The following is a 26,387-nucleotide window of genomic DNA, read 5'->3' on the forward strand; positions in this document are numbered from 1 at the left end:
AATAACCGTAAAGAGGTGAATAAAGTATATTAAATATTTGTAATAAATACATTTTCTGTTAGGAAAACTCTACTTTAATATTCAACAATATATTTTGTTGGCTATTAAGAAGAGCACCACAATTTTTATTTGTTAACGAATGGACTATCTTAACAGAATGTTTTCAACTTTTAAAGCCTATTGAAATCTGATGAGAAATATGAAGATGATCTGATCTGATCATAAAAGACCACCGGGTTATCTGGTGAAAGGTATCCCAACGATGTCTTTAATTATACGGTTAATAAGAGGACTGCAACATTCCATCAAATCCAGGATTTTAACAAGTGAATGGGGAAAAACGACAAAATTGCCTATTAGATGTCATCAATAAGACTGGCAATTTTAGAAATGAATACGATATGCGGGAAATCCACATTTTTAGATCCTAGATTTAAAAAAGCAGGATTTGGTATTGCAAATAATGCTGAGGCGATACAAAAAGTTATCACAAAAAAGGTATCTTCCATTCTAACTTCAAAAAATACAAATATAGTTCCTCAACTCGAAATTCGAGATAAAACTACTGACCAAGAATGTATTGACATCTGGAGATATTTTGATTAAAAAATGGCTAGAATGAAAGAAGTAATTACTCCAAGTACTGCAGCAATTTTACAGATTTAGCAGTATTTGGAAATTCCATTTATTGGGCGTTAGAAAACCTATTGGATTTTTGGCAAACCCATAAAGTGAAACTACCTGAATTATATCAGTTACATGTAAAATATTCCTCTATACCCACAACATCTGTCCCCTGGGAACGAGTTTTTCAAAATCTGTGCAAATAATTAACGATCGAAGAAATCGCCTCACGGGAGAAAAGTTGAACATGATAATATTTAGAGTAATTTAAAAATATTTCCGTTCAAAAATAAATAAAACTTTTATTTAAAAAGGGTTTCTTAGTTATTGTAGGATCATTTTTAGGTTCATCATGGTTTAGATTTTTCAATGATTAGGTATACGTTTACATTTTATTTAATAATTATGGTTATTGAAAATCTTTAGTTTTTAGGTTTTATTTAAGTTGTATTGTACTATTTATATTTATTATGCTATGTTATTTAAAAATAACAATTAATATATTAAAACACGATAAAACATTTGTGGTGTTATTATTCCATTCCTTTTAACACATCTACAGAACATTCAGTATAATAATCCTACTTACTGATATGATAATAGAAATTAGTAATTTTTTTTCCTTTTTTTTAAAGTTATCAAGTGAATGAATATATATATATATATATATATATATATATATATATATATATATGTATATATATACATATATATATATATATATATATATATATATATACATATATATATATATATATATATATATATATATATATATATATATGTATATATATACATATATATATATATATACATATATATATATATATATATATATATATATATATATATATATATATATATATATATATCTGTCTCGCTTATACTACCATTGGAGAATATAAAGACATTTAAAATTAACTGCTCCAAGCATTTCTCTCCGTCCTTTCCTATCTCACGTTTTATTCAGACAAAAATTCGTACATCTTCGTCTGATATCACGAATGGAAAAAAAGTCGAACCGTGCATTTGAGTCAAAACAGTAATTACTATTTTCAGTCGCTATTTTTTTGACTATCGACTGTTTCGACTGTTTTCAGTCGATTGTTCCCAACACTGATAAATATATAATAACACATACAAAACAATTGCAACACGATATGCGTAGAGCTGTTATCATTTATTGAAATATTGATCTCATTAATTAATTTTAGATTGGAGTTATTTTAAGATGATATTATTGGTAATTTTAATAGTAATTGCGATGGTAATCCCACTTCTGATAAATTTGTAGGGTTGTTTTTAAACCCAGGGCGTAAAATAAAATTATATGTAGTACAACAATATAAATAATCAAATATCTTAAATATATAAAAACAGAGATCAAAATAAATGATATAGCAACTACTTACTTAATAAAGAGCAAAATAAATAATGCAAATAAGCGTGGGAGATCTTGATGTTCGAGGTGAAATTAAAATATAATCGACATATTACGTAGATAAATCTATTGATGATCCTATTGTCAAATAATTAAAATATAACGGTACTGCCAATCAAAATACTGGCGTCATAGTATCGATAACAATGGTATGGATAAATGAATATATCGACAAATACTGGTAATGGTGGTATCGATAATCTCAAATAAAGGCGAAGACAATGGTAGGCAATAAAACGAAGAAATAATAGAAATAGAGTAGAATAATATATATAACGATGGATGGATAAATAAATAAGTGGAGCATAATGAATAGAGAATAATAAGTATAAAATATTAAATAGATGGATACATAATAAATCGAGATTTAATAAATAATATATGATAAATAAAAAAGAAAACTGGAATACTCTGTGAATAAACTCACCATTTGATGAAGCTCCACTTGGACGGTACAAAACACAATAAAATAAACTGGACGATGAGAAAGTAGTGACTTTGACCGTCGCGTCTTTAGAAATGGACTTTTATGAAGTTATAACATCCCTAGGACGTGATCACATCTGGCAAATACAACCGACGAAGAAAGATCAACACTGACAAATCACATAATTAAAAAGAGGCGGCAATCATGCCTAGTTTCTTTACAATATCGTTCAAACCTTTTTTAAAAAACACTTGAACGACCCTAAAATTAAAAGGTCAAAACTATCGAACTATGAGATGGAATTCTAAGTACCATAGACATTCGGCACAATTTATGATTTCCTTGAATGATACATGTCTGTGTCTGTATTTTAGATAGATTGTCTTTAATTGAAAATAGTTGTTAGCTTTCTCCGTTTATACGCGATGAGAATTCAAAATCTAAAATACATACATTACTCTAAGAAAATCTAAACACAAAATACCATCCCAAGAAGAAATATATATATATATATATATATATATATATATATATATATATATATATATATATATATATATATATGTATATATATATATATATATATATATATATATATATATATATATATATATATATATATATATATATATATATATATATAATTGAATTTTGAATATTTAATAACAATTTACGGATTTATGTCTAATTTTATTGTGGGTTCTATATTTAAGAATATTTAAGTTTTAAGGGACAAAAATTGTTAATTACACTAATTGCTTTATCAAAATATAAAGTATAGCCAGTTTGAATTGGTTTTACTAAATACTTCATATTATTTTACTAATTTCATTTATTATTCACTTTTATTTAATAATAGAATTTGATAAATTAATGAAGATAATACAAAAGGCCGTATACTAAAATTGAGTTACATATGGAATTTAATTCACTGAAAAACTCTTTCTTTGTGGGCATTGATCACAGCTTCATTTGTCAGTCCGTCTCTACTACCTGTAGAGCTTTTAAACTGCGATGCCTTTGTCCAAATTCCGATGGTATGTAACCTAGAGATGTTTTCCTACAGACTTCACCGGTTTTCGTTTACATAAAGTCGATCCATCTTCTGTTCTCAATAATTGTCTAGTTCCGGTTATTAAAATAAATTCAAAGGAAAACAGCCTTGTGAAACACTTCCGACTTCACCGGTTTTGGTTTTCGTAAAGCTAAAAACACAGTTTTACTTCAACAAATCAATTTTATTTAAAACTAGCTGACCCGACAGACTTCGTCCTGTCAAAAAGATTTGTAATGTGGCAGTTTTTGTGCCTACGTATTTTAAAAAATTCTCCTGAACAGAACCATCACCCTGGTGATAGGGCGTTGTGAATAAAAAATAATTAAATAAAACATATATAAGGATTGAAAAGTAAGTAATCGCTTTATTGTTAATCATGTGAATCATAATTATTATTATTATTATCATTGTAGTGCTTTGTGGTATACGATGTTTTTTGTTTGATTACCTGGCGCATAGATAAACAAATCTGATGGTTTTCCAACACGGGAACAGGCAACATACAATTGACCATGTGAGAAACATAGGTTTTCTAGATTAATACCACAAACACTTAATGATTGCCCCTGGGACTTGTTTATAGTCATAGCAAAAGCAAGCCAACCAAATCGGTTATTATTGCTACGTAGATCTTTTAAGGTTCTGTCTAAAGCCTCCAAAGATTTTTTATGTGCCATCGTGCATTCATCCCAAACAATCAATTTACATTGCTGCAAAACCTTTGCCATTGCAGAGTTCTTCGAAACGTTGCAGGTTAGAGTTTCATTGCTTTGCATATTTAATGGCAATTTTAGTGCTGAATGGGCTGTTCGACCACCTTCAAGCAAAGTTGCTGCGATTCCCGACGAAGCGAGTGCAAGTGCAATTTTATTTTGTGAGCGAATTGTTTCTAATATTAATGAAATCAAAAAAGTTTTTCCTGTACCACCAGGTGCATCTAAGAAGTAAATCCCTCCAGTTTCATCATTTGTTACTTTCATAAGAGTTTCAAATACATACTTCTGTTGTTCATTTAACAGTGGAAGATTTGTTTCAATTAATTCTTTCAAAGCGTTGAGATCATACAGTCTTTCTCGATGCAACTCTTGGTTAAAAGCGTCATGCATTGGACGATTGGGCGCGGTCAGGCCTAATTGAATTAATAGTTTGTTTGACATTATCAAGCACATGTCCTCAATTGAAATCAATGCTTCATTGTAAATTTCTTCACTGATCTGTATATTTGGATTTCCCATTCTATTCCGTATTTGATAAAAAATATCATCACACATATAATCTTTGTACTTCATCCACAAATCAATTGGGTTTGATGGGAAGCATGTAGATATGATTATAGAAAACAATGTTCGTATTTGATGAGCGTGTGATGATATTACAGCATCATTGAGAGTTTGATCCCAATGAGCGTCATTTTCAAGCAATTGCAAACGTTGACAGGCTTCTCTGTAGGATCCACACAATTCACCATCAACAGTTCGTAACTGTTGGAATGATGTTGGGCCACGTACATTGACTAATAGCAGTCGTAAATAAAAACATTCATCATTGCTTGGATGTACTGAATAAATCCGGCCAATCGCATCGGTGGAATATACATCTGTATATCCTGGAACTGGTTCTCCTTGTTTCCGTCGTATAAATTTCCTTGAGGATTGATTCCAGGTATAATATTTTGGCATTTCAGAATATAGCAATGTTTGTGCGAAATCATCGTTTTGGCATGTCTCAAAAAAACTGGTTAATGTAGTAGATGGTGGCTGAGCAGCTCTTTCTACTGCGTTCTGTGCTGTAAAATACACTCTTTGTCCATTTTCTAAATGCACAGCTAAGTGAACAACAGAAGGGTGTCTCTCATGAATAGGAAAAGAAAATATTCGCCAAACTGCTTCATTACTACTGACATAGCGGCCCATTTGGTATTGGGTAACTTCATCATTAGAATTCTCTGCACCAATTCCAATTACAGCCATATCACTCCCTTTGGTTACATATTTGCAAATGTATTTAATCGATTTCACTGAATGGCAAGATTCAACGTTGATGTGTGCTTTGAATGTCTTTGATAAAATGGGTGAATATGGAACAATCCAACGATTATCTATTTCAATATCTTGTTGATTTAATTTGACAATTGTTGATTTTCCATTGTCTGCTGTCGATCTGCGACGATACAATGGATAACCGTCATTACCAGTAATTGTTTCCGATATTAATGTCCGTGGATATCGTTTTGAACATTTACCATCCATCATACACGGTGAATTTTGATTAAGAGTTCCACAGGGACCATGTATCATGTTTTTGATAACTACCTCATGCAATCCAGGATCTACTTGTACATTAAGGATTTCAGCTGATATCACTGCATCAACTTCATTTGGCCTTATCTTTTCAACCAACCAAATCAAAATGTGTGCATGTGGCAATCATCGTTTCTGCCACTCCACAGAATACATCCAGCAGCGTGTCTCACCAAACACATTATGTTTTACGATGAAATTCATTAAAGATTTCAACTTTTGTCTAAAGACTCTGGCTGTAATATCATGACGATCAATGGATGATTGCCCAGGGAATAACTCCTGCTTAATTTCTATCCATTGCGGATTGCATGTAAATGTGATGAACAAATCTGCTGTACCATAATGACGAACATACGACATGGCATCTTGAGCATATTCGTGCATATGCCGAGGGCTTCCGATGTATGTTGCTGGAAGAATAGTCATCCGACCGACATTCTGTGCATTTCCATCAGTATTAATCGCATCTCGAAGGTGAATATACTCTTCAGATCGGAGTTTGGTTTGATTCAACCTGATGAATGTTAATCTCTCCGTTTCAATTTTAACATACGTGTCAACAACATATTTGTGATATAATCGCCGACATTTCAATATGTGATTATCTTCATTTTCCCGAATCATTAGGCGGTATGAATAATAGTTCATTGAACTGACTTTTTTGTTGGTTTCAGAACCTGTAAACAGATTTTGTTTTAATAACATTCAAATACATAATATAGTGACTGAGATATTATCGCCATAGCTAAACTAATATTTTAGTTACCTGTAATGGGATTTATCATTTTTATTGATAAATCGTAGCCATCTTCACCTTGCCAAAATATAATGGGATATTGCAGTGCATCATATGAGCGGTGTGTTTCCTTTATACGTTGTAATTGATCATTCCGACGATGTAAAACAATATCACGGGATTCCAAATTTTCTCCAACTACAACGATAGCAACTTCATCAATAGTTGGTGCATTAAAACGTCTTGTATGTTGACCTGCAGGTGTTTTATCAGCTCTGATTACAATTTTGTGATTATCGGATGGCATCAGATCCAGGGCAGTTTTAAACAATATAATCAATTGATTGTGTTGATGAAATAAAGTTTGTAATTATTCTACAATAGACCTCTTTACTAAATTGTTATGTGCACAACGCAGATCAATTTCTTGTGGTGAATTGCCCATAAAATAAATTTGCAGGAATTTGTTGTCGCTATCTGACACTGGTAACAGTGAACCTGCTCTGTGATATATTTGGCCTTGTATCTGTAAATAAAAAAAATATTATGGTGTGGTATAAATTAATGGATTGTCAGTGATCAAACTTAAATAATATTTGATCTTAAAAAGTATATATTTAGTTTTAACTAATATCTATCAAATATAAAATATAATAAAAGTGTCACTGAAACTGAATCACCATATAATATGATGACTAAGTGATATATTTCGTAATGATTAAGAAATTGAAGATTAGTAACACATCTTAACTTTGGTGACAGAAAATTTTGTTCGCTAAAATAATTATGAGTAACTGCTATAATACATACCTTGAAAGTTGGCATAAAATTTTCCCGAACTGCATTTGTTGCCCCAAATGAAGTCATTTGAAAGCAATTGTTATATTGTTGGATATGTGTCAAAAAGTGTATAGAATCTGTTCCTATTCCTGAAACCAATGAGTACAATGGTTCTGGTGGTGGATCCAATGGTATCAATTTCACTTTACCATTTGCGCAACACAATCCATTGGCTTCGTTTTTGTATTTTAATGCCTTACAGTGTGAGCAAACCAAGTTCATAGAACCAATAACAACACATTGGTAGTTACTGTAGTCAATTGACACATCGTAACTGAAAGCAGCTCGATTCAAACTTGCGCGATTATTAGTTGAATGTCGCGCTCGCGCTTCACGCGTTTGTGATATCCGAATTCTTTCACGTTCATTTCCGTCGTCACGTTCTTGTGCAGTACGATTAGATCGGTAATTAGCTTGGTTTATAGCATTTCTGGTTCTTCTACCTAAATTGCTTCGTCTTATAGGAGGCATATCAAATATAAATTATTTTTTCACTAATCACGAACTAAACAAACACTAACTAACTAAGCACTCTGCACAAACCACGATATACGAATTTGTTTGGTGTATCAGTTGACAATTCATCTGTCATCTGTCAAAAGTCATCTGTAACAGACAACTTTTTTTTTTTAATTTGATATGACTTGAACTCAAATCCTTTTAAGCCGTACGAATTGTTTTATTTATTTAAAATTTGGATATTAAAAATAATAAAACACTGTTGGTAACGCGATTTTTGTTTGACTGATGTAATGACGTGGAAACTGATGCATTTTATCTCGCGTGCCGAAACTAATACAAAAGAAACACGAGTTTCGGAACGCGACATTAAACTCCTCCAACTATGTATTCTGTGCTCCAACGCACACACGCACATTGTTTTGATAGATATGATCTTTGACGTTAGGAACACACCTACATTGCTTAGACAACAGTGAGTGCTTGTAATTTAATATGAACTTTATACCATAGCAATAAAGCTCAAATTGACTACGTTTTAGTTACAAATCATTTGTATGGGAAAAAGAAAAGGGCTATTTTTAGGGTTTTTCCAGCAATAATTCTAATTTTTCTCGCCGTAAAAACCATCCTTGAACTTCAACGAACATTTTAAAAAAAGATTTGGCCAAATTGGTCCAGGCGTTGTTGAGTTATGCGCTTACCAACACATTTTGCGATTCATTTTTATATATAAGATATAGGAAACCGTCTAGGATTGATAGTGGTGTGATTGGTACTGCCCTTTTTTATCCCAATTCCACTAGAAAGAAACTGTTCTATCTTAACTTATTTTATATAATTTTAAAATATAACGATCATTTAGAATCGTATTCTAATTGAGATTGACTAAAGATTTAGAAAGAATATACATTAAATATGTTGTGACTGTTTATGGTTAACCATACTTTTTAAATTTATTTCACATTTGTTTTTATTTAGTCACAAATTTAGGGTACGGGAACTTTCTTGACTTTTGTTTTTGGCAATACCAAGACTTCTGGTCGTCGAAGTCAATGAAATATGAAACACAGAAAAAGAGAATGGTCGTGTTAGACAACACACGATGATCACGTTCGAGAGCAACTGAAATTGAAGTAGATAGGCTTAGAATGAAATGAATTAGAGCACATCAAACACAACAACAGCGAGCACCACATAATGAAATTGTTCTTTTCTCCAGGAATGAGCGGCATTCCACTACCGAAATTATAATATCTCGTCAGTTCTGTAAGGCTAAGGCTACATTATGTTGTACCGAAGGAAAGGTAAAATTGCAAGAATGGTTTTCACCACCAGATCCATTACTCTTATTACTTTCTGGAATTGGAAATGACTCAACCATTTCTTGGCCAATATTGAAAATCATAATAGTTGTTTCCAAATAACGTTGCTTGGTGTACGTATATTATGCAGGGAAATTTCGTGGTCACTTTTAAGGTACTATACAAAAAGCTTTTTGGTAACTTAAATTTAAATTCGTATTAGTTGTATTTGATCCTAAATATGAAATTTATTTATATTAGCCAAGTGTGAATATTTTTCAAGAGGCTCTAGTACGTTATAGGGTGCTAGATGGGGTAAATTTTAGATAGTTAAGTTTACACCCTTGTCTCGACATTTCGACTGATAGTCAGAATGATGTGTGTTGTCTAATTTTATTTAAATATACTTTTATTTTCAACTCACAATCCACCAGTTGTCGAACTGAGCCACCCACAGACGTTTCTTCGTCAGAACAACGATTTAGTCAGAATAATCAATATATCAGATCTGACAAAAAGCCTGTCGGTGATTTCTATATATGTAGGGAACGATATCTGATCCATCTGTCTGACGAAGCCGCATTTCTGTTTCAAAATTACGCTCTGAATGGTTCCTTGTTTGTGGGCCAGTTTAAGGGAAGTCATCACTGTCAGCACTTATATTTATGTGATCATCCGTCCTGTAATTGACGATAACAACAATTTGAATTAGTCTTTGTAAATAGCATGGTATTCTGCAGGAGACAAAAGGATTTTACAGAATTATGGAATTCCCAACACTAAAAGAGAAAATACCCAAATCGAGGACCCAACGATGGAGACGACACTAAAAAACCTCTCCATCCATGCCTATACGAGTTTTTATTGGCTAGGACTGCACATGTGCACTTGTTCTAATTTGCCTGACAGTTTTCATAAATCGCGTTCTTTTCTACCATTCCTTTCGTACCACGGTCTCAGGTGAGGTTGTAGGTTAATTTTGTATTTACATTTTGTTGAGGTAATATAATTATTTCATAGGCAAAATTAGCGGCAAATAATGTGAATATAAGTGTATAAGGTATGAATTATTAGCAAAATATTAGTTTATAACACTATAATTTTGTAGATTGTTATGTAACAAAGGATATATTAAATAATATGGAAACAGAACTTATTTGAAGATTATAGTAAAGGTAAGAATGAAATATGGTTATGCTTGTATACGTTTTCTGCCTATTTGTTATTATACTTATATCTTTCTGATTTTACAGATATTTCAAAAGAAGCAAAAAGGCCACAACAAAGCTAAAAGCTAAGGAAGCGTCATGAATTTTCAGCATAGTGTAAATATAACGTGTGCTTAATAGAAAGTGGTTCGAATAAATTGATAACATAGTATTTGAAGCTTTGTGATTTATTTCTTTCAGTTTATATAACTTCTCAGAGCAGATAAATAATGACGAAATATTACAAAAGGAATAATACATATTAAAGGAACCATAACAAAAAAGACAGCAGTATTTGGCTTTGTGACTGTTGATCGATTGATTTCAAAGTGTCAATTATACTGACAACTCTGTTGTCAAAGTCATTTTCGGTCATTGGTTCTTTCGCTTCTCCCTGTATATATTTTTCTTGCAAGATTCTTCTTTGTCCTGCGATTTAATCACTGACTGCTCACCTAGAGTGCTTACTACATTATCTGCAACATAATTACTGCCTATTTTCTCCTCATATATTCGTACCAAATTCACATACTTGCACATAGTATTCTTTATCGTATGCTCTGAACAGCTACAAACATACAAATTGTACACATGTACACAAATCTTACACTCTCTACAATACTATTCTCGCAGATTTGATTGATATTTACATTATATATTTTGTTGTAATATTTGACTTCAAATTAGCCTGAATTTTTTGAACTGTATGTATTATATACTAATTTTTTGTATGTTCTGCTATGTTATGGGCCCTAATAATTATATGATCCTGATAGTTGGTAGAGTTTGGTCTTTCACTGTTCAAAATCTTTTTCCAAATTTTCAAACCTACCAGATTATCTAACGAATCTAATAGTTTTTCAACTGACACCCTATTATTCCTTCTTAGTGTATTTATTTTTAATACCTTATTCAAGGATTCTATCGCTATATTTCTATTGATTCCAGCGTTTTTTCGGACGCAATGAGCCCACATCTTATTCTCTCCTCTTCTTGTAAGTAACACCTACAAAAGGATAAAAATAAAACCATAAAATAATTATTATCATTACAGTAATTCTAGCACATACTGGTACAGATATTTCAAAAATTCGACTTCATCAGGCTCTTTTTTGTATTTATTTTTATAATTTTGTAATATAAAGATTCATCAACTGCATAGATTTGGTTTTGATCTGTTTCTTTAATAATTGCTCTCATCTCCTCTTTCATTTGTGCTCTTGTTCGAGATCTTTTATTTTCCTTTTACCTTGAATGTTCCAATTCTTTATGACATGCCATGAACATAAGAGCCTTTGTGTCATGGTTCTCATAATTTTTATCCAGGCATTATAATATTTAGGATCAATATCACTCATAAAATAATTGGAATGAAGCTCTTGATTAATCCTCTTTTTAAGCTCATCTAAAACAGATAATCTTTCATAAAATGCATTGAAAACATGGATGGGGTATACATTTGTCGTACGTCTGACAAAATTCTATCTGTTGTTAGACCAGATTTCAATTTTTCAATAATAATATTTTTCTGATTTCAGAAGATATTAGCACCTTAAATCTTCTCCATGTCCAACATGTGTTTTACAAAATTGCATAAATACACTTCCATTGTCATATAAACTATAAATTAATCTTGAAGGACATATTTCTTTCATCTTGATTGATCTACCAAATTTCTCAGTCCTAATTTTATAATTTGGTTTGTATCCTAAAATAGTATAATACAAGTATAATAACAAAAAGACAGATACGGTATACAAATATAATTTAACACTCAGTCATTACTCTTTGTGATTCCACAATCTGCCCTACAGGCAATAAGTATTTTTATGTCTATATTATATTTACATGGCATGCAGAAAATCACTTCATTAAGGGATCTTCTCTATAAAATATTATCTTAATTAATTAGTATTATTCTAAAGCTTATTCTAAAGTTTATACATATCCAGTAATCAGATCAGGTGGTGTTAAACGTTTTAGTCTACGCACTTCACTATCACGTCGCATATTTAGCTGATTAGCGAGTACATTGGGATGCACTGACACTCTTTCGAAGTACTTCACACAAACACGTTGAATTACATTCGTTATAGGTTCTAGAGGAATATCGCGTTGTATCACTTTATTTGAAATATAGTATGGAGCATCAACAATGGCATGCAAGATTTTATTTTGGAACCGTTGAATGATGGATATATTAGATTTGCTAGGGGTACCCCATAGTTGGATTCCACGTGACCAAATAGGCTTGAGTATAGACTCATACAGCAACACCTTGATATCTAATGATAACTTGGATTTGCGCCCGATGAGCCAATACATTTGATATAATTTCAGTCGAAGTTGTTGTCGTTTATAAAGTATATGCTTCTTCCAGGTTAGGCGTCGATCTAAGTGCATACCAAGATATTTAACTTGCTCTGCTTGGGGGAGTTGACGATAATTTATATTCACTGGTGGATATGTTCTTCTATGCAGGGTAAACGTTACATGGATTTTGTTTCATTGACTTTAATGCGCCATGTCTTCAACCATAATTGTATTTGATCCAGATGAGTTTGTAGGTTTATTGATGATGTGACCGGATCTTCATGGGATGCCAAGATTGCGTCGTCTGCGTATGTTGCCACAGTAGTTATTTTTGTGGTGGGCAGATCGGCCATATATACAAAACAGACACAGTACTGGACCCAGTACACTACCTTGAGGAACTCCTGAATATATGGGATTTAATTCGGTATATTCATCGCCTTTATTTACAATAAAATGTCTATCAGTGAGATACGATTTTAGTAACTGATAGTCCGGGAGAAGTTTCTTTAGTTTAACCTGCAAGCCCGTATGCGATACTTTGTTAAAAGCCTGAGATATATCTAGGAAAGCAGTCGAACAATATCTTTTGCCATTTATGTCAGTGTTTATTTTGTTTACAAGTCTGTGCAATTGTTCTATAGTTCCATGCTTATTGCGAAACCCAAACTAATGTTCTGGAATAATTTTTCTTTTTTCTATAATATAGTTTAGCTTCTTGATATATAGTTTCTCGAAAACTTTCGAGATTATCGGTAATAAACCTATAGGCCGGTAGGAGGTCACATCTTCTGGTATTTCTCCTGGTTTAAGAATCATTAATATTTTAGCTACTTTCCAGATGCTAGGGAAGTAATTAATTCGTAGTATAGCATTAAATATAAATGTTAATAGTTTCATACCCTTTTCTAATAGTTCTTTTAAAATTTTACCAGTAATTAAGTCATAACCAGGAGCTTTTTTAATATTCATTTCTCTCATTATTGCTTGTTTAATTTTTTTGCACGTTAATTTCTCGTGCAGTAAGTCCATTTGAAATGGCGAATCTAGAAAGCTAGTAATTTTATTTTCGTAATCTTTATGTAGCTGAGACTGGAAAGATTTAGAAACATTTTTTTAAGTGTTTTGAGAAAATGTCGGCCTTCTCTTTATTGCTTCTAGCCCAATTATTTTTGCTTGTTTTAATAGGTGGGTTATGCTGCTGGGGTCTCTTAAGCTTTCTTGTTGCTTTCCACAACGAGTAGTCTGTAGCCACAGTTGGTGTCAAATTCTCTAGGTATTCTTGAATGCCTTGGTTTTGTTCATTTTGAATTAGTTCTTTCAGCTTTTTTATTGCCCTATTAAATTTTCTCTAATTCTCCCAGTCCTTTGCTGTTGCCAATTCCGTCGTAACTTTCTTTTTTCTGCTATCTTTTTCTGTATTGTACATGATATATGTGTATTTTTTCTTGGAAATGTTTCATTATTAGGAGTCGCGAAATATGCTGCCTTCTGTATATTTTTGTAATGTTTATTGCTGCCATTTCTATGTCAATTTCAGTATGTAACGGTAAGTTTAGAAAGATGTTTCGGTCTAAGTTTTCTCTAAATGAGGACCAGTTAGTTCTATTATTGCACAGAGAAGGGGGTTTATCTTTGATGGCAATTTTTGAAAAAAGTGTTATTGGTGAATGATCAGAAGACAGGTCAAAACATGATTCTGCATGGCACTTTTTTGTATCAATATTTTTTGTAATACAGAAATCTATAGTATCTGGCTTTTTATTTCTGTCTGAAGGCCAATATGTTCTCCGGCTATAAATCTATTATCTAGCGTACTGAAGAATCCTTGAAAGTGTTCTGCCTTGTTATTATGTTTGGGTGGGCAATAAATTGCAGACATTGTTAATGGTCCATGGACTTCATCTATGGTTATACCGGTTGCTTGTACGTAGTCTTTGCGGAATTTTTCTTTTTCGAAATGCTTTATATCATCTCGAATGATTATGGCTGTACCCTCATTTTGGTATTGATTTGTATTATAAATTATAAATTTTGATTTGTATTATATAGTTTATATTTGGGAATTCTCAAATAATGTTTGTCCATAAAATTTGTTTCGGAAACCATCATAACATCAATATTTTGTTCAGTTACGAACATTTTTAGTTCCCTGGCGTTTTGTTGGAGCCCATTGGCATTCCAGACGGCGATTTTGTAGCTATTAATTTCAGGCATTAGGCAAGTTTGCTAACGACGGTTGTGAGTAGACTAAGCATCGTACTCATTTGATCCATTAGTTTGGATATCATGTTTTCTAATCTAGAGATATTACTGCTAGTTTCAATAGGTTGTGATGTGGTTTCTAGCTTTTGTTTTGAAACATTTTCAACCATTAATTAATAAGTTAAGTCTGGTTGACTTGTTCTGGTGGGTAGACTGGCAGGTGTGGATTGTTTTTGTTGCGGTTGATGCCTTTTTCCTCTTAAGGCAGGATATAGTTTCTGCTGCAGTTGTTTGTGAACTGCGCAGTCCTTGTAGTTCTCTGGATGATTTCCATTACAGTTAGCACATCTCACTTTTCATCGCGAACTTTACGAGTGCAATCTCATGTTTTGTGTTCTCCTATATGATTTGCGACAGTAAGTTTTTGTGTGCCCGTTTGCTTGACACCTCGTGCATTGTGGTATAATTCTTTTTGTGTGTGGTAGTTCGCATTTAATAATATTGTTTTCTAATAATGTTAATAATGTTGGTGATATCATACACCGCCTTATTATTTCCATTAGGTTTTAAATCAATATTGAACATAGGCAGAGATTTTTTTGTTGTGCGATGTCGTATATTGTGAACATTTACGACCTCGTGGCCTTGTTCAACTAAGGCTACCTTGATGGTGTTGAAGTCCGTCCCGTGATGTAATCCTTTTTACACGAATTTAAATGTTTTCTCGGATTTAGGCCTGAATGTATGGTACTGGGTGTTTCTTTTGTCTAGTTCTTTTACTAGAACTTTAAAGTGCTCCGCTTCGAACAATTGAATTTTTATTGTTTCATTACCTTATAAACTGTTATTGGTGGTGGTTTGGAAACAACTTTTTCAGGGCTTGGTTGTATATTCTTTTCAATTTCTTCCGATTGGTCGCTAAAGCTGTTTTTTGTTTCTATTGGTTTCTGTAACCAATAGTCACTGATAGTTGTTTGGTTTCTCGCAATTTCTTCTTCTGGGCTTCTCAATCATTTTTTATTAATGATTGTAGTCCATTCTGATAGTGGAGTTTGTTATTGCTGATTGTTCTAATCTGAAGTTCTAATAATTCAATATCAAAGTATGCAGGTGACTTGGTTGAATCGCTGTAGTTTGCCATTTTTAGATTTTTAATATTTTATTTTATTTATTTCCAGAGGATAAAAAAATAAAATAAATACATTTTTTATTTCACGCGCTTCATTTTTCACTTACGTATTATTTCTTGCACCAGTTTTTGACCAAAAATAATATAAATGAATTTCAAAAGGACTGTTTTAAAATAAGGGGAAATAATTTTAAAACACTAAAAAAATGAGATGCAGTTTTTTTGTCTGGTCACGTAAACACGTATTCCCTACATTTTAGGTCCGCTGAGAGACGGATAGCCGCATCTGTTATGCATTATTAACACTCAATTAAATAACCGTAATAAGATACTGGCTTTTTTTTTAAAGAAAGGTATCTTTCTAGAGCTTGGAGCGTATTGAAAATACATCTTCACCTCACGAAGGTTGGAACCGAACTATACAATATATAAACCATATTTCATTCTTACCTTTACAATAATTTTCAAATAAGTTCTGTTTCCGTATTATTTAACATATCCTTTGTTCCATAACAATCTACAAAATTAGTATTATAAAATTATAATATTTTGTTAATAAATCTTACCTTATATACTTATTTTCTCATTATTTGCCGCTAATTTTTCCTATGAAATAATTATATTACCTCAACTAAATATAAATACAAAATTAACTTGCATGGTAGAAAAAGATGAAAGTTGTGAAATCTTTCAGGCTAGATTAGAACAAGAGCGCATGTGCATCCTAGCCAATAGAAACTTGTATAGGCATGGTTGGAGAGGTTTTTTACTGTCTTTTCAACAATGGAACTGGACCTACAAAAACGAAACAGATTTAGACGCTCTCCTCAGTCTCGAGTAACCGTTGGTGTGTGAACACGTTCAAACCTTCGCGCTACCTATTTACTCTATCTGCTTTGGGTACAGTTCAGTTCTCCGAGTGGAAAAATATTCGAAAAAAAAGAACCCAAAACCCCAGTGAAAACCAAATAGGCTTGCCGGAAGTAGCCGGCGTTAATCATAATCAAGTCAATACCAAGCACCAGCGAAGCAGCTAAATCGCCCAACTTCAAGACACCAAAGCAGCCAGTTCCCAAAACATCAGCTGAAGCGACGGAGAGCACCACAACCATCACACGTAAGCATAATTTTCCCGATCAAAAGTCGATGAATACCGCCACAGAAACATCTATCTCCAATTCAAACGCGACCACTTCGCCTTCTACCTCCACGCAACCGCCTTCGCCGCTGCAATCCTAATCAAAAATTCCGCCGGTAATAATACGAAACCAGCGAGACTTTTCCGAGTTAAGACGAAAAACAAGCCAACACGGCATTCAAATCGGCATTACTCAGACAAAAAAGGAGGGTGTCTTCTTCTACCCTCCAACAGAAAAGGACTTCCGTACGTTGACTAAAATTTTAGATGAGCGGAAATATCAATATCATTCGTTCTGCCCCCCGGACGAAAGATGCCTCCGGACAATCTTCAGGAATCTGGCAGTCTTTGTAGTGACAGATGAAATTAAATTTGAGCTCGAGCCTCTCGGGTTTCCAACGTTGGAAAATCAAATCAGACAACCTATTGTAAATGTGGTGGTTCCGAGAGTGGAGCGCCATATTTTCAACTTAAAATACTTCATGGACCAATCAATCAAGGTCCAAGCCCAACTTAGCTCAGGCAAACCAACTCAATGTTTTAATTAACAAACTTTTGGCTACTCCGCAAACCATTATCACGCAAACCCCAGATGCCTGAAGTGCGCAAGGGAATACGAGACGAGAGTCTGCGAAAAAGAAAAGACATATCCAGCCAAATGCAGCAATTGCTGTGAACCACATACAGCCAACTTTTCTGTCTGTAACTGCAAACCAGCAAACAAAACACCAAAAACAATGTCGTCAAAATCTTCAGCATCATCTACCGAGTCCGCAGCGCACCGCAGACGTCAGCCTGGGGAAGGCGACTCGCTAATAATCTGGCCAACTCCGGACAGGCAAATCAACACGCAAAAATTTGGATTCCTCAATGGCATCTTGAGGTATTAAAACAATCCGTCTTCCAAGCGCTTTCCGCGCAAATTACAGCAATATTCATGCCCGTGAATGGACACTAAGCTCCTCAGATCCCTAAACATCACGTCCTGGAATGCACAATCAGTAGGCAACAAGAAGGACGAACTTGCTGACGTACTGACCGGTCACCTCAACATACTTCTGCTCCAGGAAACATTCCTCAAAGTATCAGGACAGTGGAATCGCAATCTTAATTAAAAAAGGAATCCGTCACTTCTTATTACCGTCACCACATTCGAACAGTTTTGAATCAACCTCCACCTCAATTTTTCTATCAGACAGGCCAGTCAAAATCACCATTATGTATCGGAAATGCACGGATTACGACCCCTCCAAATTCAGGACCGTGTTCGACGGAGACGTAGCCAAAATTATTGGCGGCGACTTTAACGCACACCACTCTTCATGCTGCAGCCCCTGAGCTTATTAGTGTATATAATAATATAAACTAAATATTTCAATCAAAAACTAATTAAACTATATTTCAATACAATTATAAATTAAATGATCTAAAATTATAAAAAAATAACGACTAATTAAGTAATAATTTGATTACAAAAGTTTTGCGTTTGCACACGAATAAGCACACCTATTCCCATTCAGAACACATTTTCTGGTACTTAATATTTAATATATTAAAATTTAAAAAAAACATATTTTAAACGTTTATCAAGATGGCACAGCCATCGCCGTTAAAAATAATATCAAGCACATCAAACTGCAATCGCAGTCTCTTTAAAGCCTTGAACACATCTCCATAGCAATCGAGTCAAATAGCAGGCGAATTCGATTCACATCAATCTATCGGAAAAATGATCGATTCATTGAAGTTGAATTTAAGTCATTATTTCAAGTAAATAACTGTAAATTCATTGTGGGTGTTTTAACGCACATCATCCACTTTGGAGCACAAGCAGTCCAAATACTGCTGCTGTGGGCATCGCCGGAGTAATACACGAGATGGAACTTGGACTAATTGCTTCAAGCGAACCAACTCGCTATTTCTCTAATCGACAAACAATAATTTACTTCTTCATTTATCAAAATTCGAATCTTCTGACCTGCAAGTACTACAAGATCTCGATTCCGACCACAGGCCCCTCCTCCTTACTATCAGCGACTTTCTACTGAGTTCCGTTTCCCCTAAACCCAAGAAAACTACCGACTGGAGTTTGTTTCAACTCGAGCTTCAGCAGACAGGACCTATCTCACTCTAGATATTCAATCATCCGCAGACAGAGCTACTAAAACAAGCAGCCTTGAACCTTTTCAATTTAACCTCTATAAGAACCGATTAGCGAGAAGAGCTTGCGTCACTCTGTATACTAAGAATAAACGCGTGGCACAGCGAGCAATCAGAGATGTCAGGGACCAGAGTTGTTAGAGCTTGGAACGAGAAGAAATGGGAATCATATCTTTAAAATCTTGGCAACCCCACTGCACCAAATGACTTCTGACGCGCCGCCAAAAGCGTAATGGAGAGAAATTCGAACGGAATCCCCCATTGTGAAGGTTGATTCCTCTACGGATATCGCCTTTATAATTCTGGAAAAAGCCGAGCTCTTTGTTAATTTTTTCGAGAATCAAATGAAATGTAATCCATCTCTTGGCCCACCTCAACAGATATTATAAATCATTATAAATGACACTACCCCTCTCCAAAGAGGAAGACTTCCAGTCAGTCCATCTTCTAAAGAGCATAGTCCCTTCCAGAAACCTTCAGCTCTCCATAAACTGCCTGTCTTCTAAAAAATCTCCAGGCCTAAATGGTATAACAGCAAACCATCTAAAAAACGTCACTAGCAAGCAACTATCATAACTTGCTAACATTATTAACTCCATCCTTAGGTTAAAGCATTTCCCAAAGAACTGGAAACATGCGCTTGTCGCAGTCATTCCTAAGAAAATGCCAAGTCCAATCCATCTGACTACAGGCCCATCAGCCTGATTAGTTCACTCTCCAAACTTGCTGAAAAAGCGATATCAAACGCTTTAAACGATTTCTCAGAAGCACATCACATTATCCCGAACGAACAATTCGGCTTCCGTGCTAAACTTTCATGCCTCCATTAAGCTGATCGCGTCGCAGCAACAATCCACCAGGCATTAATAAAAAGTCGAAAAACTGCAGGAGTTTCATACCTCGATCTCCAGTTCGACCGCAGATTCCAATGGTCAACCCAAATACTCTTAAAAATTGTTCACACTTGGCTAATATAAACAGATCTCAATTTCTAGGATGAAATATGACCGCCCGCCGCGGGAAACGCAATATATCCCTAATAGGAATTTAAATTTAAGTTACAAAAACACTTTTTTGGTATAGTACCTTAAAAGTGACCACGAAATTTCCCTGCACAATATACGTACACCAAGCAACGTTATTTGGAAACAACTATTATGATTTTCAATATTAGCCAAGAAATGTTTGAGTTATTTCCCACCCCAGAAAGTAATAAAAGTAATGGACCTGGTAGTGAAAAGAATTGTTGCAATTTTACTTTTAAGGTCTTACAGTATTGACAAACCATTATAATTTCCCTAATCAGATCATAGTGGAAAGCTGCTCATTCCTAGATCACAGGAACATCATCATGCGGAATTTTTTTTATCATGCTACAATTTCATTATACGGTGATCGCTATTGTTGTGTTTGATATGCACGAACTCATTGCATTCTAAGCCTATCCGCTTTAATTCTTTATATTCGCTCATTCTCGAACATGATCATAGTGTGTTGTCTAATACGATTATTCTCATTTTCTGTTTTGCTCTAGACATCACTATGATTAACAATTCTTGAAGTAACATTTAATTGGTTTCGACGACCCCAAATCAGGTCATGTGCTCCCTGGCATTACTAACAAAAAAGTCAAGAAAGTTCTCATACCCTGAATTTGTGGCTAAAAAATCGCTAAATCTGCTCATAATTGGAATTCAGAAAATATGCAGTTACGAAAATCACCCGTTCACATGATATTTGGATAAAACCAATATAATTTGAAAGAAACTACTGTTTCCCGAAGTTGCTGAAGCCACCCCTAGCCTACAGACATACGAAATTTGAAACCCACGAAACTTTAAAAAACATCTCTAGATTATATACCATCGGAATTTAGGCAAAAGCATCGCAGTTCAAAGGCTCTACAGATAGTAGAGACGGAACGACAAATAAAGCTGTGAGCAATCCCCACAAAGAGAGGTTTTCGGTGAGTTAAAATTGTAGGCAAATTTAGATTATTTGCCTTGATACATTTTAGTTCAATTTATTCATTTATGTTCTTTTTGCGGTTGGTTGCACAAACCCAATTTTTTACTGTGAAATATGATAAATAATCCAAATAAATCAACGCGCCTTAAAGTTTAAATGTTAGAATGCGGAAAAATGGAGAAAACGAGAGTCAAACACTTAATACAAATCTTACTACAATGCAAAACTATATATATTTTATTTTATACTGTGATATTTTAGTATTTACAAAATCTAATTAATAAAAAAATGTATATAGTATGATTGTGAATTAGGTTAACGGATTGCAGATTTCAGATGAACGGCAGAATTTCAATATACATCTGGCAGCAAATGTGTAAATTCCCCACTATACCAACTTTTAGATATATAGTCAATTCAAATTAACAGTGACACGAGTGTCAATATGTGTCTGTCTTTTCTATGGTCTCAGTTGTAAATTAGTTTTACAGTCAGCAATATCAATCATCCTTGTCATTTCATCCTATTTAAAAAGAGACAAAATGTTGTTAGAGAAGTTCATACAGAGAAACATGTAACGGACTGAGCCTGCAAAAGTAGTACGTTTACCAAACGTCTGCCAATTCTTCAAAATATTATAATTACGGGTTATAAACCGGCAAACCTTGTTTTAACTATTTGTTTTAATAAATTTGAAATCGACGGGGTTTTCATTAAAAATTATTTTTTGTACCTTGCACACTGCACATGCGCACTTCCGAAATTTGTTTAAATCCGTTACGGCGCGAAAAATTGACAGATCTCCACCTGATCACATGATTAGAGTGGCGGTGGTTGCGATTAAGTTATTAGCGGATAATTTTGATTAGTAATAAAAAAATTAACATATATGGATAACTATGAACCTAATAATTTAATAGTTTTTCTTTGTGAATTATGTATATAGGGATAATAATAAAATTTGCTAAGTTTTGATTAATAATTTAAGGTTAAGTTACCCTCTATTATTTTATAGCTAGGAGTATAATATAAAAGGACATTTATTATTTGTAACATATCCGAAGGCTATTAAGAAATCTGTACAAAAATATTAAGACAATTAAATAACAGCCATTCATAAGAAAGTAAACGAATGGAATAAAATATGCTGTCTTTTACATACAAGAAGAAATTGGGTGGAAAGTCATGACAAAGGTAATATTTAACAATTTTTATACTTAAGTATGTTTACATTTCTACTCTAATTGTAGATATCGAAAATAGATTAAGATATAGCATGTAGTTAAATAGCTCTTCGTCAGGTTAAATTGAAAATCCAGTAAAGAAATACAGAAAGAAAAGGAAACAGAAAAGTATCCTGTATAAAAAAAGTAAAATACTATTAGTTTTTGAAATTATGATATGATAGTCAGGTCCATTCCTTTTTTATTTGTACCATGAGTTCCATCAACTCATATTATGCTTGGGTATGCTTTTAATTTCTCTTCCACTATACTATTCATAAACCCTACAGCAAAGTCTTGTTTTAGTACTCCATGCCCTTCACTTAGGTCAGACACCAATATATTAACTTACTCTAATTCTCAATATTTTGTGGATCAGATCAGAACATCAAAAAAATCTGGAATATTTAGATTTTGTGTTACATTAATAATTCTATAGTAATAATAATTAAATTGTGTTATTCTTGGTGGTCTAACATATATTGGTTTTAAAATATGGAAGAACAAGAGTAAGTGCAGAATGTAAGGTTAAATTTTTAAAAGCTATAAAATAATAAAATCCAAACAGCATCAGTTTTATTTATAGTGGGACTTTTAGCTGCCAAATTTATAACACATCATTTTCAATGACCTGCAATAGGTATCAACGTATGCTAAATAAATAACGTAATGATAACAAGAACAGACAAGAAAATGATCCTTGTGTTGGAAGTAATCAAACATAATATATTTTAGTAATGATTTAAAAATTTTATTTTATAGCTAAGATGTAGATAGAATTTATTGAAAGTAAAAGTCGAAGAATGAGGAATTCATAGAAGAAGAAATTAGACAGCATTTTGCTAAAATGTAAGAACAATGTGCAGTGATACTTTGAACATATATTAATTGAATAAAACTATTAATGACACCCTAATGAACTAATGACAAGGAGAATACAATGCATTATTATTTAAGAGTATAGGTAAATAAATTATTGTTTTGTAAAAATAATGATGTATTGACTGAGATTGGTTCGTTTAACTTTCACTTCTACATTTCTGTATTCTGTGAAGCAAAATGCACCACTACCCACTCCCCACCTACCAAAGTTTCTTTCCAATTAATTAAGGGTGTTGACCACGTCTATATATCAATATTTATTTATTATAAATAAATTAAATATAATTTTTAATAATTATTGCTATATATTATTTATTGGTACTTGACTTTAAAGGTTTAGTGAATTTTGGAACTTAATTTTAAAAGATTATCAAAAATATGACTACTTTTTTAAGATAGTTAAAAAATGTGTTTTATCTTTTTAAGCTAATATTTTACTATTTTTATTTTTTCTTAAAAATATCGATATTTTTTTCCTCTAATATATCGATATTTTATTTTGTGGCCAACCTCACTAGACTAGAATATTACAATAATTTTTAAAGGTTATGATCCAATCATCTTCCTCAATTTTAATAGGAAAAGTAAAAAGACCACTAACCTAATAAAAATTAGTAATATTGACAGTTAAAATCCCTATATCACATCTTGACAGATCTATCTTTTACATAACTCATATCAAACTGGTGTTACGTACTCTAAGCAAAAATGCATGTCGCAAGGGCAGTTATTCGTTCATTTGCCGGAAAAGGTAAGAAAGTCGAAATAATCACTTTATTGAAAACATTAAAATATGCTATATAATAAATTCGATTTTTAGTTGGTACGAGAAATGCCTCTTCCCACGGTCATCATGTAGCTCATTCTACGTACAATGATTTACCATCACCTTCAGGAAATTGGAAAACGCATTATGATGCCATGCAAAGAAAATATAATGCCCAATTAGCCTTAGGAGTTGCCGCATTTGCCGGTACTTTGCTATTTGGTAAAGCCGCTGGATACTTTGAATTTTATAATGACTATCCTGAAAAGCCAGCCGTTATTGAATCCTACAAGTAAATATACTGTAATTAATTGTTCTTAGTAAAAAATTAGTAATAAATATAAGTGTTTTGTCGTTTCACCAGTCATTTAAAAATAAAATTATTTTTTATGTTTTACTATTTTTTTTATTTATAAAAAATGGACGGTCTAAAAACATATTTTTATTATTTCGAGCTTTCACTGAACCACATAATCTAATATATTCGTATACTTATCAAAGCAATAATAGTATAACTATCAAACTACAAATAAGATGTTTTTCAGAAGTCATACCAGTACTTAGAAACATTTTTTTTTGTATTGTACTACTTTATCTAATATGAACATAAAAAACATTATAGTTATTTATTATATATACCAATTTTATATATTTATATATATAATTAATAAAAAATAGAAATTTATTGATATACACTATCATATTTTATTTGGTATTATCAACATCATATCATTCTTATATACAAAAGTTACATTATATAAACATAATTTTCAACAATAATATTATTTGTAATACTTATAAAAAAACACTAATTACATGGGTACTTTCATTGTACCTAGTATCTACATTGGGGGGTTTTTCTTTTTAATACCCAATAAACCTCGAAGACGCGACATTTTAGTATCTTGTCCACTCATTGAATGGGGTCTTGGCGGTGAAGTTTGAATATCGCGCCTTGGAGAATTGCCATATGCATCTAAAAATAACACATAAATTAATTAGGAAGTAATTTATAAAGTAATTTTTTTACAATAAAATATAAGTTATACTTAAACACCAAACCTATGTGTGTGTTAAAATAATTAACTTAGAAAACCTAAAAATGCCCCTGAAGTAAATTAGTGGCGGGAATATGTGAATTTAAAAGTATGTTAAGGTAAGTTTTATCTAGATATAGTTCATGCAAATAAATTATAAAGTAATTGATTTTACATATTAGTATTGAAGGCAGTGTTAAAAAATGGTTGCTTGGTAATGTAAATTTTCTAAAAAATAAAAAAAAAATTATACAATTGTAATCAATGTAGATGAATTGCGACTTATAGGCAATATACACACATATATCTCGAAACTATAAATATTCCTTATTCATATGTTCAATTGGTTTTATTTAAATTAATTTTTAGTTATACACAAGGAACCGTTTCACCTACATTGTGATTGTGCAAAGTAAAAAAAAAGTACCAACACCATGTATTTCCTTTCTCTCTTACAAAGAAGACAGCTAAATGTGCAACCTTTTCAAAACGCATGCTATAACTAACCATAGACGTTTCCGCTGTTCTCAAACATATACCTCTTTGAGGCATAACTGGTTGGTGGCTCAGTCATTGGTAAAGGAGGTGGACTTTCTGCCAAATTAATTGTTGGAAAATTAATTATACTAGTGGAAGTTAGTAACAAAACAATATTCAAAGGCAAATAAAGAATTTAAAAAAGGCTATTATTAAATTGTGTGTACACTTAATCATATTTCAAGTATATTCTAACCATTAATGTTAGCTATGTTCAATAGTTAAAAAGACATGCGCATATCTAAGTAATAATATATTTGAAATGATATAATTAACACTAATTATATCAGTATCATAAGACATATTTCATCAATATAAAGTAATTTAATATTCAGCAATATATTTTTAATATATGCATTAAATGTCGCAACTATATGAGTAACATTTATTAATATAGTTAAGCTAACTGTCGTATGAAAATCATATCAATATTTTAAAAATTACTCTAAAATTCCATTAGGTGTATATATATAATATATCAGACATGAAACGGATACCCGGTACTTACTATATTATTTTTTATAATTATGTTAGTATAATAATATATCTCAATATTGTATTCGTTTGTTACCTTATATATTATTTTATTATCTCGGTATTTAGTATAACGAATTATTATATTGGCAAAAT

At 32.5% G+C, this 26,387-nt stretch overlaps 3 protein-coding genes and 3 long non-coding RNA genes across 19 annotated transcripts in view; 4 read left to right on the forward strand and 2 right to left on the reverse strand.

Annotated features, from left to right (window-relative positions):
* Positions 1-3,420: 3,420 nt before the first annotated feature.
* LOC143190847 (uncharacterized) lies at positions 3,421-6,895 on the reverse strand. Its single transcript, XM_076395415.1, has 3 exons — positions 6,619-6,895; positions 6,023-6,529; positions 3,421-3,485 (listed from the first exon to the last, which is right to left on the reverse strand). Exons 1-3 carry the CDS (start codon positions 6,893-6,895, stop codon positions 3,421-3,423), a joined length of 849 nt encoding a protein of 282 aa, XP_076251530.1.
* A 15,222-nt stretch (positions 6,896-22,117) lies between these two features.
* Positions 22,118-23,105, forward strand: LOC143190151 (uncharacterized). The gene is made up of 4 exons (XR_013004173.1): positions 22,118-22,280; positions 22,332-22,506; positions 22,563-22,778; positions 22,842-23,105. It is a non-coding gene; the product is annotated as an uncharacterized LOC143190151 (long non-coding RNA).
* Position 23,106: 1 nt separating this feature from the next.
* Positions 23,107-23,476, forward strand: LOC143190152 (uncharacterized). Its single transcript, XR_013004174.1, has 2 exons — positions 23,107-23,246; positions 23,298-23,476. It is a non-coding gene; the product is annotated as an uncharacterized LOC143190152 (long non-coding RNA).
* A 530-nt stretch (positions 23,477-24,006) lies between these two features.
* Positions 24,007-24,580, forward strand: COX7B (Cytochrome c oxidase subunit 7B). Its single transcript, XM_076394285.1, has 2 exons — positions 24,007-24,168; positions 24,238-24,580. The coding sequence occupies exons 1-2, from the start codon at positions 24,126-24,128 to the stop codon at positions 24,477-24,479; spliced, it is 285 nt and encodes a 94-aa protein (XP_076250400.1). The 5' UTR covers positions 24,007-24,125; the 3' UTR covers positions 24,480-24,580.
* Positions 24,581-24,864: 284 nt separating this feature from the next.
* kst (spectrin beta chain, non-erythrocytic 5 kst) overlaps positions 24,865-26,387 on the reverse strand; it is a 127,452-nt gene continuing 125,929 nt past the window's right edge. For 11 of the 14 annotated variants that reach the window (XM_076394283.1, XM_076394282.1, XM_076394281.1 and 8 more), the window contains 2 exons: positions 25,728-25,814; positions 24,865-25,159 (listed from right to left, as the gene is read on the reverse strand). In XM_076394283.1, coding sequence (XP_076250398.1) covers positions 25,026-25,159; positions 25,728-25,814 — 221 coding nt within the window. In that variant the 3' untranslated portion in view covers positions 24,865-25,025. The remainder of the gene's footprint in view (positions 25,160-25,727; positions 25,815-26,387) is intronic. The other 3 variants (XM_076394278.1, XM_076394277.1, XM_076394276.1) reach the window with 1 other exon arrangement.
* LOC143190153 (uncharacterized) overlaps positions 25,226-26,387 on the forward strand; it is a 121,593-nt gene continuing 120,431 nt past the window's right edge. Inside the window, exon 1 of the long non-coding RNA XR_013004175.1 lies at positions 25,226-25,339. This is a non-coding gene — a long non-coding RNA (uncharacterized LOC143190153). The remainder of the gene's footprint in view (positions 25,340-26,387) is intronic.

This window comes from Rhynchophorus ferrugineus, unplaced genomic scaffold, assembly GCF_030347505.1.
Source record: "Rhynchophorus ferrugineus isolate W39M unplaced genomic scaffold, kcgeb_rfMv2 rfM2, whole genome shotgun sequence".
In the NCBI taxonomy this organism is placed as follows: Eukaryota; Metazoa; Arthropoda; class Insecta; order Coleoptera; family Curculionidae; genus Rhynchophorus; species Rhynchophorus ferrugineus.

Coding starts and splice junctions, on each gene's coding strand:
- LOC143190847 (XM_076395415.1), bottom strand. CDS start 6,895: ATGCCATCCGATAATCACAAAATTGTAATCAGAGCTGATAAAACACCT. Junction 6,530..6,618: donor AATGATAAATCCCATTACAG/GTAACTAAAATA, acceptor ATCTGTTTACAG/GTTCTGAAACCAACAAAAAA. Junction 3,486..6,022: donor CGTAAAACATAATGTGTTTG/GTGAGACACGCT, acceptor AAAGCTCTACAG/GTAGTAGAGACGGACTGACA.
- COX7B (XM_076394285.1), top strand. CDS start 24,126: ATGCATGTCGCAAGGGCAGTTATTCGTTCATTTGCCGGAAAAG. Junction 24,169..24,237: donor TCGTTCATTTGCCGGAAAAG/GTAAGAAAGTCG, acceptor TTCGATTTTTAG/TTGGTACGAGAAATGCCTCT.